The sequence below is a fragment of the Palaemon carinicauda genome, chromosome 24 (genome assembly GCF_036898095.1).
Source record: "Palaemon carinicauda isolate YSFRI2023 chromosome 24, ASM3689809v2, whole genome shotgun sequence".
NCBI classification, from domain to species: domain Eukaryota; kingdom Metazoa; phylum Arthropoda; class Malacostraca; order Decapoda; family Palaemonidae; genus Palaemon; species Palaemon carinicauda.
In genome coordinates, this window is record NC_090748.1 from 96,977,742 (window position 1) to 96,998,024 (window position 20,283).

General features: G+C 44.2%; 1 protein-coding gene across 3 annotated transcripts in view; it reads right to left on the reverse strand.

Annotated features, from left to right (window-relative positions):
- Positions 1-20,283, reverse strand: part of LOC137618224 (uncharacterized) — a 76,335-nt gene that overhangs the window by 32,618 nt on the left and 23,434 nt on the right. For all 3 annotated transcript variants that reach the window (XM_068348352.1, XM_068348350.1, XM_068348351.1), the window contains 2 exons: positions 9,619-9,823; positions 7,739-7,868 (listed from right to left, as the gene is read on the reverse strand). In XM_068348352.1, the coding sequence (XP_068204453.1) occupies positions 7,739-7,868; positions 9,619-9,822 (334 nt within the window). In that variant the 5' untranslated portion in view covers position 9,823. The remainder of the gene's footprint in view (positions 1-7,738; positions 7,869-9,618; positions 9,824-20,283) is intronic.

Consider the following 20,283-nt stretch of genomic DNA (forward strand, 5'->3'; position numbering starts at 1 on the left):
GTTAACAAAGAAGCTAAGTATCCCGTATTTTATTTTATTAGTTATTCAAAAATAACATAAAATAAATAAGTACCTGGTAAGGAAGACGACTTGAACCATTACTCTGCCTTTATTAAGTACGTCTTCCTTACTGAGCGTAGCGGTCCTCTTAGGATGCTGAACGACTCTTAGGTGCTGAAGTATAAAGGGCTGCAACCCATACTAAAGGACCTCATCACAACCTTTAACCTCGGCGCTTCTCAAGAAAGAATTGACCACCCGCCAAATCAACAAGGATGTGGAAGGCTTCTTAGCCGACCGTACAACCCATAAAAAGTATTCAAGAGAAAGGTTAAAAAGGTTATGGGATTATGGGAATGTAGTGGCTGAGCCCCCGCCTACTACTGCATTCGTTGCTACGAATGGTCCCAGGGTGTAGCAGTTCTCGTAAAGAGACTGGACATCTTTGAGATAGAATGATGCGAACACTGACTTGCTTCTCCAATAGGTTGCATCCATAACACTCTGCAGAGAACGGTTCTGTTTGAGGGCCACTGAAGTAGCCACAGCTCTCACTTCATGTGTCCTTACCTTCAGCAAAGCAAGGTCTTCTTCCTTCAGATGAGAATGTGCTTCCCTAATCAGGAGCCTGAATAGGTAAGAAACTGAGTTCTTAGACCTTGGAAGAGAAGGCTTCTTGATAGCACACCATAAGGCTTCTGATTGTCCTCGTAAAGGTTATGACCTTTTTAGATAGTACCTAAGAGCTCTAACTGGGCAAAGTACTCTCTCCAGTTCGTCCCCCACCAAGTTGGATAGGCTTGGGATCTCGAAACGACTTAGGCCAAGGACGTGAAGGAAGCTCGTTTTAGCAAAAAACCGAGCTGCAAGGAACATGTAGCCGTTTCAGATGTGAAAACTATGTTCCTGCTGAAGGCGTGGATCTCACTTACTCTTTTAGCTGTTGTCAAGCACACGAGGAAAAGAGTTTTTAATGTGAGGTCCTTAAAAGAGGCTGATTGGAGAGGTTCAAATCTTGATGACATAAGGAACCTTAGGACCACGTCTAGATTCCAGCCTGGAGTGGACAACCGACGTTCCTTTGAGGTCTCAAAAGACCTAAGGAGGTCCTGTAGATCTTTGTTGGTGGAAAGATCCAAGCCTCTGTGGCGGAAAACCGCTGCCAACATACTTCTGTAACCCTTAATCGTAGGAGCTGAAAGGGATCTTACGTTCCTTAGATGTAACAGGAAGTCAGCAATCTGGGTTACAGTGGTACTGGATGAGGAAACTGCATTGGCCTTGTACCAGCTTCGGAAGACTTCCCCTTTAGACTGATAGACTCTGAGAGTGGATGTCCTCCTTGCTCTGGCAATCGCTCTGGCTGCCTCCTTCGAAAAGCCCCTAGCTCTTGAGAGTCTTTCGAAAGTCTGAAGGCAGTCAGACAAAGAGCGTGGAGGTTGGATGTACCTTCTTTACGTGAGGTAGACGTAGAAGGTCCACTCCTAGAGGAAGAGTCCTGGGAATGTCGACCAGCCATTGCAGTACCTCTATGAACCATTCTCTCGCGGGCCAGAGCGGAGCCAACCAACGTCAGCCGTGTCCCTTTGCGAGAGGCGAACTTCTGAAGTACCCTGTTGACAATCTTGAACGGCGGGAATGCATACAGGTCGAGATGGGACCAATCCAGCAGAAAAGCATCCACGTGAACTGCTGCTGGGTCTGGAATCGGAGAACAATACAACGGGAGCCTCTAGGTTATCGAGGTAGCGAACAGATCTATGGTTGGCTGACCCCACAGGGCCCAAAGTCTGCTGCAAACATTCTTGTGAAGGGTCCACTCTGTGGGGATGACCTGACCCTTCCGGCGAAGGCGATCTGCCATGACATTCATATCGCCCTGAATGAACCTCGTTACCAGCGTGAGCTTTCGATCTTTTAACCAGATGAGGAGGTCCCTTGCGATCTAGAACAACTTCCACGAATGAGTCCCTCCCTGCTTGGAGATGTAAGCCAAGGCTGTGGTGTTGTCAGAGTCCACCTCCACCACCTTGTTAAGCTGGAGGGACTTGAAGTTTATCAAGGCCAGATGAACCGCCAACAGCTCCTTGCAATAGATGTGATGTGTCCTTAGCTCCTGATTCCATGTTCCCGAGCATTCCTGTCCGTCCAAAGTCGCACCCCAGCCCGTGTCTGATGCGTCAGAGAAGAGACGGCGGTCGGGTTTCTGAACAGCCAAAGGTAGACTTCCTTGAGAAGAAAGCTGTTCTTTCACCACGTGAGAGTAGACCTCCTCTCTTCGGAAACAGGAACTGAGATCGTCTCTAGCGTCATGTCCTTTATCCAGTGAGCAGCTAGATGATACTGAAGGGGGCGGAGGTGGCGTCTCCCTAACTCGATGAACAGGGCCAGCGATGAAAGTGTCCCTGTTAGACTCATCCACTACCTGACTGAGCATCGGTTCCTTCTCAGCATGCTCTGGATGCAATCTAGGGCTTAGTAGATCCTTGGGGCCGACGGAAAAGCCCGACAAGCTCGACTCTGAAGATCCATACCCAGGTAGACAATGGTCTGGGATGGGACGAGCTGGGACTCCTCAAAATTGACCAGGAGGCCCAGTTCCTTGGTCAGATCCATAGTCCATCTGAGAATCTCCAGACAGCGACGACTTGTGGGAGCACTTAAAAGCTAGTCGTCTGACGGAGCCGGACACAAGATCATGGTACTGCTGCACAGTCTGTGAACTGTCAACCATGGGGAAGCGAGGAAGTACAGCGACAACCCGAAGCTGTCTAGACTGTCTGGGTCGTACAGACAACTCCTTATCGGGTTGCTGAGGTTGCCGCACTGCGTCACAACAAGTCACTTCTGCTGGTTGTTGAACGTCTTCCCAGTGACACACTGACTCCATAAACAAAAAATCCTCTAACAAGGACTAAGCTTGGACTGCATGTCTTGCAACAAAGCTCAAGGTCTATGGGAGCAGGTGTGGTAACAGACGGGGTTAGCGACTGAAGTGGAACCATTACCCTCCCTGGAAGCATGTTATGCTTAAATAAAAGTCCATAGGAGGCTAAGCAGCTAAAGGCTCCTCTCCAAATGACAGAGTCCTCAAGGGAATATCAGAAGGAGGGAGAATAGCACTTTCTCATCTACAGGAACCATATCCGAGAAAAGCTAAGTTCTCTCAGTGAGGGTTTCACTGGTGCAAAAGCAGCAGACTAGAAGGCAACGTTATGAAACTGCTTGACAGTCTAGTGAGTTGGCAACAACCAAAGATGTGTGACTGAGGAGCATGCGGTAAGGTATGCAGAGCATGCTGTATGCAGAGCATGCTGTATGTAGAGCATGCTGTAAGGTAAGCAGAGCATGTTGCATGGCGTGCGGCTTATGCTGCATGGGATGAGGCTCATGTTGCATGGGATGAGGCTCATGCTGCATGGTATGAGGCTCATGCTGCATGGGATGAGGCTCATGCTGCAAGGGATGAGGCTCATGCCGCATGCGTTGAGGAGGATGCCGCATAGTATGAGGCTCCTGCCTCATGGGTTGAGGCGGTTGCCGCATAGCATGAGGCTCCTGCCTCATGGTTTGAGGAGGATGCTGCATAGCATGAGGCTCCTCATAGCATGAGACTCCTGCCTCATGGGTTGAGGAGGATGCCGCATAGCATGAGGCTCCTGCCTCATGGGTTGAGGAGGATGCCGCATAGCATGAGGCTGCCTCATGGGTAGAGGAGGTTGCCGCATAGCATGAGGCTCCTGCCTCACGGGTTGAGGAGGATGCCGCATAGCATGAGGCTCCTGCCTCATGGTTTGAGGAGGATGCCGCATAGCATGAGGCTCCTGTGAGGTTCCTGCCTCAAGAGTTGCGTCTGCCTCAAGGGTTGAGGAGGTAGCTGCGCAGAGAGAGGCTCATGCTGTGAAGAATGCGGTTGCTGCATGCGTTGAGGCGGCTGCCTCATAGCATGAGGTTCCTGCCTCAAGAGTTGCGTCTGCCTCAAGGGTTGAGGAGGTGGCTGCGCAGAGAGAGGCTCTTGCCTCAAGAGTTGAGGCTCTTGCCTCAAGAGTTGAGGTTCTTGCCTCAAGAGTTGAGGTTCTTGCCTCAAGAGTTGAGGTTCTTGCCTCAAGAGTTGAGGTTCTTGCCTCAAGAGTTGAGGCTTTTGCCTCAAGAGTTGAGGTTCTTGCCTCAAGAGTTGAGGCTCTTGCCTCAAGAGTTGAGGTTCTTGCCTCAAGAGTTGAGGTTCTTGCCTCAAGAGTTGAGGTTCTTGCCTCAAGAGTTGAGGCTCTTGCCTCAAGAGTTGAGGTTCTTGCCTCAAGAGTTGAGGCTCTTGCCTCAAGAGTTGAGGTTCTTGCCTCAAGAGTTGAGGTTCATGCCTCAAGAGTTGAGGCTCTTGCCTCAAGAGTTGAGGCGGTTGCCGCATAGCATGAGGCTCCTGCCTCAAGGAAAGTGGAGGTTGCTGCATAGCGCTGGTACCTGGCAACTCCCAATGCGGCAGCTCACGCATGGAGGCAGGAGGAGCCTCAACATCATACGTCTGGCAGGGTGGACTGCGCAGAGGTGGAGGAGCGCTCGCAGGAGGAGGTGTGCTAACCTTCTCTGCCTGAAACTCCTGCATCAACACCGCAAGCTGAGACTGCATTGTCTGCAGCATAGACCACTAGAGTTTAAGAAAGACAACAACAAACGGAGCTACTGTCCGTTGAGACTGAGGGTCTAAAACAGCTGGTGCGGCCACAGACGGAGTTACTGCCTGTTGCGATACCACCATGCCTCTCTGAGAGGTGTGCAGTTGTCGTACTGCAGCAAGTCCGAACTGACCCAGTGCTAATGGCACCACCTAGGAGTTGGACTTGCGCGGAAGGGACCGACTTGCACTTAAAAGCTGCAAGATTTGGTCCATGGTTTCTGCGAGAAACCTCTTCCGCAGACGAGGAATAAAAGGGCTCTCTCGTCTTTGTGTGGGTGGGGTGATCACGTCGGCTACGTGAGTTGGTTACACCCGAAACCACGGAGGGAAACGTCTGTTCGTCGATCAAGGCCTGATGAACCCATAAGTCCTTCGACGTTACTTCTCCCCTGCTTGGGAGCTTGTAAGAGGTCCCAGACTAGGCGAACAACTGGCACGAACAGACGAACCCTCGAACGCAACACTGTAACACTTTGCGCTTATCACTTTATCACTTTTGATTTTCTATTTGCACTTATTTCACTGAACTCGAAACTTTAAATGGTTAGTACTTGAAACACGCAATTCTATCCTTCATTAAAAGTTAGTAATTGCGAAAACAGTATTACAATGTAACAGAAAAACATAATGAAAGATAAATAATTCAGTGGCTGGAAAAGAGACTAAACACTAGATCAAATAAACTACGTTTAAAATCTCTCACCGCATAAGGCCTGAGAACAAGAATAAAACTCTAGAAACGTTTACCTTCTTCCCCTAAAGAGACTAGGGAGAAGAGCAAAAACGATAACAAATATAAAAATTAATTTTAATAAGTTTATAATAAAAGGAAGTTAATCGAAGAGGCCTATAAAAGGCGGAGAGATATAAAATAAATCTATAACTTTGTTAAGCAAAATTAAGAAAGAGAGTCTATACTCTCTTCGACACCAACACTTCCGTCTAAGGGAAGGGTCGCCCATTAAAAGTGAAAGAGAGTTCATACTCTCTTAGTCACCAAAATTAAATTAAATCAAATTAATTCCAAAAACTTGCTAAGCTAATGATAAAGCTTCCTGAATAGCGAAGGCTAAACTCTAGAGCAAACACATCACCAAATCGTGAGCAATAACTCCAGAATCAACAGCGTATCCATGTAGGTCTAGCCGGAGGCACGACAGAGGAAAAATTGAGGTGGTGTTGACAAGAAGTACTGGAGTACCTGCCCACAGATGGCGCTGTGGTGTTCACCCCCACCTGTATAGCGATCGCTGGCGTATCCCGACCGTAGATTTCTGTCGGCAACAGAGTTGACAGCTACATGATTATCGGGTAAGATTAATATTGAAAACATATAGTATGTAGTACATATATAATATATCTTTTAACCATTCTGAGAAACTAAGCAAGCACATATGATGTACAATAATAAATTAATACGTAAAGACATGAATTAGGCGATGCATAAAAAACTGTACTGTACTTCAACTGAAATTTTAATAAACCTTAATATGTGGTTTCATGGATACAAATTCTGTTTTGATTTAGCTTGTATGCAATAAAGTGACAATAATTAGTTTACTAGCTTGTATTGCATTTTTACTGCAAAAAGGTACGTGCTTGGTATAAGGTCCGGCGCGTTCCAAATATACACAGTACTGCATAGTACTTATACATATACTGTATATAGAGGCTACTATACAGTATGGCTTAACAAGAATCATGATATCAATCAAAAGATTCTGCTGCATATACAGTAACTATTTTGTAACCACAATTTTGATATTTTTTTTTATCACCCACATTTTGCTATCATTGATAACCAAACTACAACCCTAAATGGAAAAAGAAGAATGCTACAACTGTGCCTAAGGGCTCAAGTTAAGCAACCCACCGCTGAAAGGAAAAGGTTTGAATCATGTGGGGTGATATGGCATATAATCTTAATGGTTGACAATTCTAAAAGATAAATTGGAAAACCAAACATTTTATGATGCAGTTAGCCAAATCCATTCTAAATGAAAGAGAACTTAGAGAAATTATCCTTTTTAAATGAATCAGATGCTCTATTAGCACACATTACTAACCAAAGAATACTAAACATAAGATTTCGTAATGCCAACAGCACATTTGTGTTAATTGGCGGCAAGAATCAGAGTGACTGTTTGTGGACCGGCAGATGTGGTGAGGCTACCCCTGAGCCGACCACTGACTACTGGCTATGACCGAAACCTTATTAAGGGATTTTGACGTAGGAAAAATCTATTTCTGGGCGAGAGACCCGTTCCTCCCAGTGAAATGCTCCTTTAGCACCATGTATAAGGTATATAACTGCTATATATTACCAGAGAAAAAATTGCATAGGAATGCCAGGTTGAACCTAGCTCGCTCACCTATATAAGGTGTCGATATAATACTGGGGCGTGATAATTCACAACCAGAGGCCTCGCACCATTTAGATATCTCCTGTCAAAATCCCCGAACAATGAGGTGCCGTTCAACATCCAACTACTACTAGCAATCCCACGCCAGTGACGTCACTCCTTTATATAGCACACATCTTTCTAGCCATATTTTGCCTTAGTGTGTGAATTTCGCTGGTTTTTTCTGGATTTACCTCAAGATGTCGGACTCCACTGTCTCTCCATCTAAGTTAAGTACCAGATCTATGAGTTTTGAGATTTTGGAGGGGGCCTACTAACTACTGGCTATGACCGAAACCTTATTATAAGTCTTTACCTGCTGAGTTCCAGCTGTACTTGAATTAATTCTCACATTAAAGGACAAGGTCTGTATTCGTGTCAGAATAAAAGGTTACTAAACATGAGAAATTTAATACATCACCTATTTCAATCACATTCCCCAATAATAATAATAAAAAAAAAACAATGATGACTAAAGAAAAGTATCAGAAATATTGTGAGTGCTGCATTGTGTTCCTAATAAAAATCCTCATTAAAGAATTGAAGGTATTTGCATATTAACCATTACTTTTATATAAGTCTCATGAAAAAATAATTAAATTTACAATTCTTACATAATGGGAAAAAGTCTGCACACTATTATACAAATAATTTATAATGTACATACCATGTTCATTTCCAGTGTACACAAAATCATAGGAGAAGAGGTAAAACCCATAGTGACTGGATCCAGGAGCAGCAAGAGAAAGAGAATATATGTCAAAAATGCCAGTGACTATGGCAAAGACACCTTGAAACTGAAAAATAAAACAAGAAACAAAATATCATAAAAACTGAACTAAAATTATGAATCTTTGTATATATATTTACAAGCTAGCAAATAAATTATAAGCTAAGCTAAACTGTGAAATTGTGAGATAAGGCAATTTAATTCTAAACATTGATTAAAATTTTCTTAATTCTAAACATGAGGATTCCAATTTACACAAGATTTTAATACTCTCCTAATTATTTAGGTCTATTTAGGCTAATGGCATAGTAAATAGGTCTATTACCTATATACACCACTTAGTTATAGCTTTAATGAGCTTAAAATGGAGATGAATCTACTATTATCGGGTGAAAAGGGACGTAATCATCAAAATTAAAACGAGTTACCTATATACACCACTTATAGCTTTAATGAGCTTAAGATGGAGATGAATCTACTATAATCGGGTGAAAAGGGACGTAATCATCAAAATTAAAACGATTCCCAATTTATTACTTTCGATTTCCCAGCCCCTTTGACCTGACATAGGCTCAGATTTCCCAGCCCCTTTGACCTGACATAGGCTCAGATTTCCCAGCCCCTTTGACCTGACATAGGCTCTGTGCAACTTTGCAACCCATAAGCCCTCTCTCTTGGGAAGATTTATTTGACACATAATTCTACAGGGTCTATATGTAACTGATATTGACTGAGGAAAGCCAATCAACTTTTAAAGTGAATTACTTATAAAGGGATTTTGACGAAGGAAAAATCTATTTCTGGGCGAGAGACCTGTGCCGCCCAGTGAAATGCTCCTAAAGCACCATTTCTAAGGTATATAACTGCTATATATTACCAGAGAAAAATTTGCATAGGAATGCCAGGTTGAACCCAGCTCGCTCACCTATATAAGGTGTCGGTATAATATACTGGGGCGTGATAATTCACAACCAGAGGTCTCGCACTATTTAGATATCTCCTCTTCAAAATCCCCGCCACAGCGAGGTGCCGATCAACACTACCACCACTAACCTAACCCACGCCAGTGACGTCACTCCTTATAGCACGACATACTAATAGCATTCTAATTGTGATCCACAAAAATATCTGGAAACAGGGTACTTAATTGCAACCCTTAAGCTCTCTCTCTCGGGAAAATTCGTTTGACACATAATTCTACAGGGTCTATATGTAACTGATATTGACTGAGGAAAGCCAATCAAATTTCAAAGTGAATTACTTAAAATAATTATACGAACGACATACTAATAGTACAGTATTCTAATTGTGATCCACAAAAATATCTGGAAACAGATTTATCCAATCTTTGCAACCCATAAGCTTTCCCTCTTGGGAAAATTTATTTGACACATAATTCTACAGGGTCTATATGTAACTGATATTGACTGAGGAAAGCCAATCAACTTTTAAAAGTGAATTCCATCCATCCATATACCAAGGCACTTCCCCCAATTTTGGGGGGTAGCCGACATCAACAAAGATACAAAACAAAAGGGGGACTACTCTCTACGTTCCTCCAGCCTAACCAGGGACTCAGCCGAGTTCAGCTGGTACTGCTAGGGTGCCACAGCCCAACCTCCCACAATTCCACCACAGATGAAGCTTCATAATGCTGAATCCCCTACTGCTGCTACCTCCGCGGTCATCTAAGGCACCGGAGGAAGCAGCAGGGCCTACCGGAACTGCGTCACAATTACTTAAAATAATTATACGAACGACATATTAATAGTATTCTAATTGTGGTCCACAAAAATATCTGGAAACAGGGTACTTACGATGGAATAAGTAGCAGCAAGAACGGACCCTCGTTGGACATTGGTAAACACAGCATTTGTAAGTATTGGAATAGATATTCCTGTCTTTGTGTGCAACGTGGTCGTCAAGGTTGCGACGGATCTAGCTGTTGATGCATGGGAAACCCTTGAAATTCGAGATGATGTGGACAAGGCAGATACACTGCCTGCTAGTGAGCGAGGCATCCTGCAATAAAAAATCCGAAATACACTGATATGGTAAAGAAATTTTATGATATATATATATATATATATATATATATATATATATATATATATATATATATACATATATATATATATATATATATATATATATATATATATATATATATATATATATATATATATATATATATATATATATATATATATATATATATATATATATATATATATATATATATATATATATATATATATATATATATATATATATATATATATATATATATATATATATATATATATATATATATTACGTATATATATATATATATATATATATATATGTATATATATATATATATATATATATATATATATATATATATATATATATACATATATATATATATATATTACGTATATATATATAGTACATATATGTACAGTACTGTACAGTTATACCTCAGTTTAAAATTAACTCAGAATAGGAACATGAAATATCAATTCAGCCCATGAATATTGTAAAAAAAATTTCCCTCCATAATCATATTTTCTGTGAATAAACACTAATGATACTAGCACAAAGTCAGTTAAGACGTGCCCATACATTGCACACACAGTGTTAATGGGATTTTTACAGAATTTTCATGTTACTTTAAAGAGAAGAAAAAAAGCAGTCTTTGCTTGATAGGTTGCTTGTTATAAATAAATGTCAGAGTATAAAATAAAAGACAGCCAATTATCCATAAAGCATAAATAATGTGATACTGAATACCATTGAAAAGAGAACTCCCTATATTTTGTACCTCCTCTTCTCTCGTCTCCAGTACACCAACCATAGTCTCTAAGAATAATATACAGTAATATGACAAATTCGGAGATAATTTGTATTTTTCCTAACCATACAAACCTTAGCTATTTACATAGGGATATTACTTTCGGCGTAGCTGAAATGACGAGCCATTAGATTTTTAATGAGGGTTAACTACCCCCGTGCTAGTTAGCAGGGTGTAGGGAAGGGGTAGCTTGCTACCCCTCCCCCCCACACACTGGTGAGTTGTCTCACTTCACTTAGAGGTAGGACTTGTCTTGGGGGACAGGGCTTGCGGGTAAATATGTGTAAATAGCTAAGGTTTGTATGGTTAGGAAAAATACAAATTATCTCCGAATTTGTCATTTGTTCCGTAACCGAAATACAAACAACGCTATTTACATAGGGCGATTTACCCCTTAGGAAGGGCGGAAAGTTCCCAGCCATACTGGCTTTGGCTTTACCCGGGGACTCGAAATCCGAGTGGACAGCACTCGAGAAAGGGAGTCCCTGCACATCGCACATTCATTGCTTGCGATGAATGTGCGGACTACATAAGCTTGTGTGTGGAGGAAGGTGTGACTCGTCCTAGGAAGTTGACCTGGAATTCTTTAGATGGAAATCTAGGCTAGGACGTTCCCAATACCACCTCGTCAGGGTATGGGGGATGCAAACAGTATTAATGCTAATACTATGAGCACAAGGGAGCATGGTTTACCTGCAGAGGTTGAGGTCAGCTATGCAGAGACCAGGATGCTGCTTTCCCAAAGGGAGGGGAGAATGAAGAATGAAGTAAGGGCCAGACATACTTTCATTCACGCAGACTAAAACCGGGTAACAATGCCCCCAACCTTCTGTTACCTGTCCATTAAGGAGCCTGAGGTTACACCAGGTGTTGTTCAGCCACCACAGGGCCAATAGAAAAGGTATCGAGGCTCCTGTGGGTCACGTCCTGCAGGTAGTGGGCTGTGAAGGTCGTTTGACACTTCCAGACCCCAGCTTGTAAGACCTGCGTCACAAAGAAATTTCTCTTGAAAGCCAGGGACGTAGCGATGCCCCTGACATCGTGCGCTCTAGGGCGACGTGACAGAGGAGGGTCAGGATTCAAGGCATAGTGAATAACCCTTCGAATCCAGGCCGAGATGGTATTCTTGGTGACCCTCCTCTTCGTCCTTCCTGTGCTTACGAATAAAGCTTGCACATGAGGACGGACTGCAGCTGTTCTTTTCATGTAACGCCTCAGACTCCTCACTGGGCATAATAACAGATGATCTGAGTCACTTGTTACAGAACGTAGACTCGTCACCCTGAAGGAGTTGAACCGAAGGTCCGACACTCCAGGGTTCTGAGTCTTGGCAACAAACTCAGGGACGAACCTGAACGTTACCTCCCCCCATCCCCTTGAATGGGCGACGTCGTAAGAAAGACCATGAAGTTCGCTGACTCGCTTGGCCGAGGCCAAAGCGAGTAGGAAAGCTGTCTTCAAAGTCAGGTGGCGATCAGAGGCCTGGCGTAATGGTTCAAACGGAGCTCTCTTCAGAGCCCTGAGGACCTGAACCACGTTCCAAGGAGGAGGTCTTACTTCTGACAGAGGGCAGGTAAGCTCATAGCTACGTATGAGTAGGGAAAGTTCTAACGAAGAGGAAATGTCCACTCCTTTCAGCCTGAAGGCTAGGCTTAAGGCTGAGCGATAGCCTTTCACCGCCGAGACGGAAAGGCACATTTCCTCCCGTAAATACACGCCAACGACACCAACCACAGAAGACTTTCCACTTCGCCTGGTAGACTCCGATAGAGGACTTGCGCAGGTGACAAGACATCCTGTCCGCAACCTGTTGCGAAAATCCTCTCTCCTCTCTACGGCTTTGTGGAAGATATTGCAGTGTGGATGTCTGAGTAGCTCGTGTCGTGGGGGTAGCTCTCTCGGAAGCTCCGGGAACCATTCCGCGTGATGCCATAGGGGAGCTATTAGAGTCATAGACAGATTGACCGATAGTCTGGTCTTGTTGAGCACCCTTCTCATCAGACAGAATGGTGGGAAGGCGTAAACGTCGATGATGTCCCACCTCTGTTGAAAAGCATCTTGCCAGAGAGCCTTAGGGTCCGGGACTAGAGAGCAGTACCAGGGCAGCTTGAAATTCAAGGCTGTCGCGAACAGATCTACTGTCGGGGAACCCCACAAAGTCAGGACTTTGTTGGCTATCTGAGGATCCAAAGACCACTCGGTACTCACTATCTGTGTCGCTCTGCTCAGATTGTCGGCAAGCACATTCCTCTTGCCAGGAATGAAGCGAGCCGAAAGTGCTATCGAGTGGATTTCAGACCATCTCAGAATCTCTACTGCAAGATGGGATAGCTGTTGAGAAAAGGTGCCTCCCTGCTTGTTGATGTAAGCCACTACTGTGGTGTTGTCGCTCATCACCACCACAGAGTGGCCCGCCAGGGTCCGTTGGAACTGTTGAAGAGCCAGATATACGGCCTTCATTTCTAGCAGGTTGATGTGGAGGTACTTTTTTGATTCTGACCAGAGGCCTGAGATCCTTTGGTTCAGAATGTGGGCCCCCCACCCTTCTTTTGACGCGTCCGAAAACAGAGTCAAATCCAGGGGAAGGACGAGAAGATCCATTCCCTTTCGTAGGTTCTCGTCGTTCAGCCACCACCGAAGGTCCGTCCGTTACGTGGATCCTATAGGAATCAGAAAGTCAGGAGAATCTGATCCTTGATTCCACCGGGACTTTAACCGCCATTGCAGGGATCTTATCCTGAGGCGGCCATTCGGAACTAAACGTGCCAGGGAGGATAGGTGGCCTAGTAGACGTAACCATGATTGGGCTGGAAGCTCTTCCCGCCTGAGGAAAGGTTCTGCGACCCTCCTCAGCCTTGCTATCCTGCCCTCTGATGGAAAGGCTTTGTGGAGATTGGTGTCTAATATCATGCCTAGATATACCAGTCGTTGCGTCGGAAGCAGAGAGGATTTCTCGAGATTTACCATGATCCCCAGATCTTGGCAAATCTCCAGAAGTCTGTCCCGGTGTTGAAGAAGGGTCGACTCCGAGTCTGCCAGGATTAGCCAGTTGTCCAGATAGCGGAGGAGACGTATGCCGTTCCTGTGCGCCCAAGACGAAATCAGTGTGAACACTCTGGTGAACACCTGAGGTGCTGTGGAGAGACCGAAACACATCACCTTGAACTGGTAGATCTTGCTGTCTAGGCTGATTCTAAGTACTTCCTGGAAGACGGATGGATTGGGATCTGGAAGTATGCGTCCTTCAGATCCAGTGTGCACATGAAGTCTTTCGGTCTCACTGCAAGTCTGACCGTGTCCGCTGTCTCCATGCTGAACGATACCATCCAGTTGTGAAGAAGCATCACGTTTACGTTCTGCAAGTCTCGGGGTAAAGACAAGTTCCAGTGCTTCCAGCACAAGTCCATCATGCTGTAAGGAAGCATCAACATCGTGACCCCCATGCTGCGAGGGCAAGTCCTGCTTGCGTGCGTCCAGCATGCGTTCAGCATGCTGTATGTCAACAGCGTGACACGGGGGAGCGTTAGCTGCGCGTCCATAGAGTCGCGGAGGAAGGAGAGACAACAACTTGTCTATCATGCTGCGAGGACAAGTCCTGACTGCACGCATCCATGTTTCCGTGAGGTTTCAGGGTGCTGTCGCATGGTGTAAGTCTACAGCGCGACGCGAGGAAGCATTAGTATCGTGTCCAGCAAGTCGCGAAGGAGAGACAACTGTTTGTCTATCATGCTGTGGGGACAAAATCTGACTGCATGCGTCCAGCATATGTCCAGACTGCTGCATGCATCCAGGTTGCGGTGAGCTTCCAGCGTGCTGCATGCGTCCCGCATGCTGTATGTTTACAGCGTGACGCGATGAAGCGTTAGTTGCGCGTCCAGCAAGTCGCGAAGGAGAGACAACTGCTTGTCTATCATGCTGTGTGGATAAATCCTGACTGCATGCATCCAGCATACATCCAGACTGCTGTCTGTGTCTTGAATGCCACGAGGGAGAGACCAGACCCTTGTCGCTCCCCACAACACGTCCCGAACGCTGCGAGGGAGCATTGCTGAGCGTAGGAGAAATACGCTGTCCGATAACGCCTTGGTTAACGGCAGCTCCTTTCCTTGGTCTGTTGATGTCTTTAGGTTCTTTTAGACGAGACTTCTCTGTTCGAGAATCATATGCGTAAAACAGGGACGAAATCGACCTCTTAAGTTCAGCCAGATCAGACACTTGATGCGCGCCATGTGCGCCAACTGAACCGTGTACCAATCGCTGCGAGGGATCGTCAACCGTAGTCGGGTGACCACCAGGGGAAAGTCCTTGCGACATTTTCCAATCTGGGGGAGGGGAAGAAGCGTGTACAGAAGTAAACTGAGCACATTCTTCCACCGACGAACTATGTGTCTTAAGCGAATGTTTTGGTGCTGACACATCGTCTTCTTCCGAAAGGAAAACCTACGGCGAACACCAGTTACTGCAGGATGGTTTAGTAGGAGACATACGTCTCTTGAGAGGTCTTGAACGTAGTGCTTGGCGCCAACCACGTCGCGGTTTTGCATCATCCGACGAAGACGCACACTTTCTTACCTCGCCTTTCCAACGGCGAGGGGGAGCGACCTGGGAATTGTCAAAAGGATCGCTTGAGGGGACGTCCGTTCGCTGATCAAGGTCTGACATATCCTTTGGCCTTTTGACATTCCTTCTCCCAGGGGTTGGGGAGCATGGAAGAGGTCCCGGACTGGGATTATGACGGACACGAACAGACGTACCTTCCACTTCACCGTCACTATTCACAAGCTTGCTTTGCAAGCCACACACTGCACCCCACATAACTTCTTTTTCTGAAGTCAGGGAACGAACCTGTGCGCCTAAGGCTGAAATAGCAGCCATCACATCCTTTAAAGAAGGTTCACTTACCTCCGACACCATAGCGGGGTCTGGGACTACTGCCTTAGGAACAGGAATAGGAATATTAGAATGATGTAAATTAGAAGGAATATTACTATCAGAAGATCTATTTGAAAGAACACTGGTCGATCTAGCCCTTCTAAGTCTATCCTTCTCTAGTCGCTTAACATGCCGATCAAACACATTCCACTCTGAATCAGACAAAGACTGATATTCAACACATCTGTTACTATATGTATAAACCTGACCTCTGCAACCATTACATATTGCGTGAGGATCAACAGAGGCCTTAGACATACGAGTCTTGCATCCTCTAACACACTTTCATATAGAGTCAGCCATTTTCTAATCAGAAAACAAGTCCAGGTCAAAATCCAACAGAGTCTATCTAAATCTATAATGAAAAGGCAAAAGAATATCCAAAAACAAGCAGCGAAAGCCATTAACAATAATCAGACAAAACGTACTTCACCAAATTGTAGAATAAAGTAATATCAGGAAAACGAATTTCCTAGGTGTTGACTCGATCAACGGCAGGGAATTTCTGAGGAATGTTGGGAATGGTTCTGGTAACCTATGAGAGATGGCGCTCATGTATGACCACCAACTGTCATGGCAGCGATTGCCGCGAAATTTGAATTTCTGCCGTGCCACGACAAAACGCGGGATTTAAGCTATACTGTATACTGTATATGTAACTACCAGGGAAGTTACATATTTAAAATTTATACAGTGATACCTCTGGATACGAAAGTTTCTGCTTACAAAAAATTCAGGATGCGAAAAGTGATTCGAAGATTTTTATGCCCCAGGATACGGATAAAATTTCAGGATACGAAAACCTTACGAGATCCCAACTCTTCGCCGAGAGTAATTTTAAAAAGCGCGCGCCGCCAGACTTTGAACTTGGGTAGACTCACTTACAGCCTCCCGCTCACCCATTGGTTATCTCCCTACTCAGACGCTAGCTGACGCCATAAGATCCTGCTTTCCTATTGGTCGGCAACTATTCCAGCTTGCCTACGCACGGGCGTTCATCTCTCTCTCTCTCTTTTCGTTCCGACCGCGGTATCGTTAACAGACATTGTGTTGTGTGCTTTCGCTTGTTTGACTTAGTGTTAATATACAGTACATTCGTACGCCACGTGTTATCGTTAATAAACATTCGTTACTGTGCACTGTACTGTATTAGTGTTTACTATACATAGACTGTATATAACGTTACGTAGTGTATTATATTACGTATTACTGTAGCCATGGGTCCCAAGAATGTTGCCGAAGGAAAGAAGACGACGACGATGCTCTCGATGGAGACGAAACTTGAAATCATTAAAAAGTACGAGTCTGGCATGCGTTTAAGTGCGATCGCCAAGGAGTATGGCCGGAATCCTTCTACGATAGGCACCATCCTGAAGCAGAAGGCGGCCATCAAAGCAGCAACACCTTCTAAGGGCGTCTCTATTTTCTCCAACAAGAGAACGCACGTGCATGACGAGATGGAGAGGCTGCTTCTTGTGTGGATCAAGGACAAAGAGATCTCAGGAGACACCATCACTGAGACTACAATTTGCCAGAAGGCCTCCGCCATTTTCGGTGATCTCGTGCGTGCTCAGGCCGAAGAAGGAGCAGGAGAAGGAACATCCCAGCAGGAACCCCCAGAGTTTAAGGCTTCTCGTGGGTGGTTCGAGAAGTTCAAGAAAAGGACTGGCATCCATTCAGTGGTACGGCATGGGGAGGCAGCCAGCTCGGACACGAAGGCTGCCGAAGCCTTTGTTAAAACGTTCGAAGAGTTGACTCTGCAGGAAGGCTACAGTTCGCAGCAAGTTTTCAATTGCGACGAAACTGGGCTTTTCTGGAAGAAAATGCCTCGTCGGACATTCATCACGGCGGAGAAGAGGCTACCCGGACATAAGCCTATGAAGGACAGGCTTACCCTTGCTTTTTGTGCAAACGCCAGTGGGGACTGCAAGATAAAGCCCCTGCTGGTGTACCATTCAGAAAATCCCCGAGCCTTCAAAGCCCACAAAGTCATTAAGGAGAACCTTCCCGTGATGTGGAAGGCGAATGCAAAAGCTTGGGTAACGAGGCAACTGTTCATTGATTGGGTGAATGTCTGCTTCGGTCCGACTGTCCGAAAATATTTGGAAGAAAAGCGCCTCCCTATGAAATGTCTGCTGGTGTTGGACAATGCTCCAGCTCACCCTCCTGGCCTCGAGGAATATCTTCTGGCCGAGTATTCCTTCATAAAGGTCCTGTATCTACTGCCTAACACCACCCCTCTCCTCCAGCCCATGGACCAGCAAGTTATTTCTAATTTTAAAAAATTGTACACGAAGCATCTCTTCAAGAGATGTTTCCAAGTCACAGAGAGTACAAACCTCACTCTGCGTGAATTTTGGAAAGATCACTTCAACATCGTGATATGCCTCAAACTCATCGATCTCGCTTGGCAGGAAGTTTCGAGGCGTACCCTAAACTCATCTCGGAGGAAGCTGTGGCCTGATGCTGTCTCTGCACGAGACTTCGAGGGGTTCGGGAAGCCTGGAGGAGAAGCCGAGATCGTTGACGATCCTGAACCAATTCAGCAGTCTGAGGTGGCTGACATCGTACATCTTGGTACGTCCATGGGGCTGGAAGTTAGCGCGGAAGATATCGATGAACTTATCGAGGAGCACCACGAGGAGTTGACGACGGACGACTTGAAGGAGTTGGAGACGATGCAAGTGAGTGATGTTCAAGAGCAGTTCTCTAGCAGTGATGAGGAGGATGTTGCACCTTTGAAAACGGCAGACATTAAGGAAATTCTTGCATGTTTCCATAAAATGGCAGACTACGTTGAAAAGGAACATCCAGAAAAAGTTTATACCAACCGTGCGCTTCAACACTGCAATGACGTTTGCCTAACGCATTTTAGAAATGTGTTGAAAAGTAGGCAGAAACAAGCTTCAATGGATAGTTTCTTATTAAAGAGGCCAGCGGTATTAGTAGGCCAAGACGAAGGTGAAAGTAAAGAAAAGAAACAGAAAAAAGAAAGAGATGAAGAAGTAGAAGGTGAAAGTAAAGAAAAGAAACAGAAAAAAGAAAGTGATGAAGAAGTAGAAGAGATTTAGAAAATAAGAAAAATGTAAAGTTATAAAAAAGCAAAAAAAAAAAAAAAAAAAATTCAATTTTAAGTTTTATGTTACCGTTAAGTGTTAAAGTAATTTTTTCTTTATTTTATAGTTTTCCATTTGTAATGTCAAGTGTTAATTATTTCTGCCATTTTTTTATTTCGTAAAGTTTAAGTGTTAATGTGTTAAGTGTGTAAATTACTGTACGTAGTCTGTCACTTGTTACGTTTTCTGCCTTATGCCATCCTCCTCTGCCGCGACTTCGCTATCGGACATCGTCTCAATCAAAAGGTAAGTTTCAACTTTTTTGTTACACTAATTAACTGTAACCTTTTTTTCAGAGTGTACAGGTACAGTATCAATCATTAATTTAGGTGTACGTACAGGTACAGTAACAATACACCTTCACTGATCTAAATGCTTTACGTACATACAATACCGTAACTTTTATACAGTACGTACCGTAGTAAAGAAAACGGACCGTTTTCTTTGGGCTTGGGGGGGATAACTTGGCTATAACTACATTATTGAATAATCTCATAGTGGTTTCTGGAATGGATTAGGCTGTTTTTAACGGTTGTGTTAATTATTGAATGATAGAAATGGCTGCAATGCATGTTTATTACTACAGTTTAGCGTGTTTATGAAAGAAAAGGTGACTTTTTATAAGGCCTGGGACGGATTAGGCTATTTACATGTAAAACGCGACTCAGGATACGAAAATATCAGGATACGAAACCGCATCCTGAACGGATTAATTTTGTATCCTGAGGCATCACTGTATTTTCATTAGATAACTGAATAAATGTTATTTCTATTTATGTATATAATTCTATGTACAGTAAAAATTTTGTATGCATAAATATTAATAGAAATAGAAAATTATTGGGCATATAAAGTTATACAACATAAGTGGTCTAAGGGAGTAGAAATTCCTGGAAGCAGAATACATTTCATGGTACTGTATTCAAAGGGTTAACTCTAATTACCCGCTTGAGCTTTCCTTATTACAAAAGAGAAAACAATTTCCTAAACAATCATTAGTCCTTTAAAATTATAGTAGAGCTTTGTTTGAAATACAAAAATATGACAAATTTGGAAATTATTTGTATTTTTTTTAACTGTACATACATGATGCTCTTCACTGGATGTTGCAGAGAGACACTTGCACTATACTCACTATACTTGTGTGCTATACAAGTCCAGAATGGGATAGTGAGGCATTAAGTGCTTAGGATGGCAAGTGCTGGGTTAGGCGCATATGAGAGGGGGGAAATAGTGCGTAGCTGCTGAACTCCCTCAATTGTTTGTTGGGCTCTAGGCTCCTTATCCCCTAACCCCACTGGATGAGAAGTTGAGAGCGCTAGCGCGTTAGGTTCATCATTCTCTTGTCCAAGAACAAGTTCCTCCCTCATATGAGTTGGATACCATGAAGCACAGATCCCAAAGGACCTGGCCTCATAAACCCCAAGATGCATAAATGTAGACAATCACTCCAAAGAGTTATAGCCTAGATGAGTTTTTCTCCTGTAAGAGGTTAAAAACCAGAGGCCCTGGTCCCCAAGGGCCTGGCCTCACAAAGCTCTAAGAGTTATGTTGTGTCCAAAAGCACGATGTCAGCAATAACACCTAAAATTTGA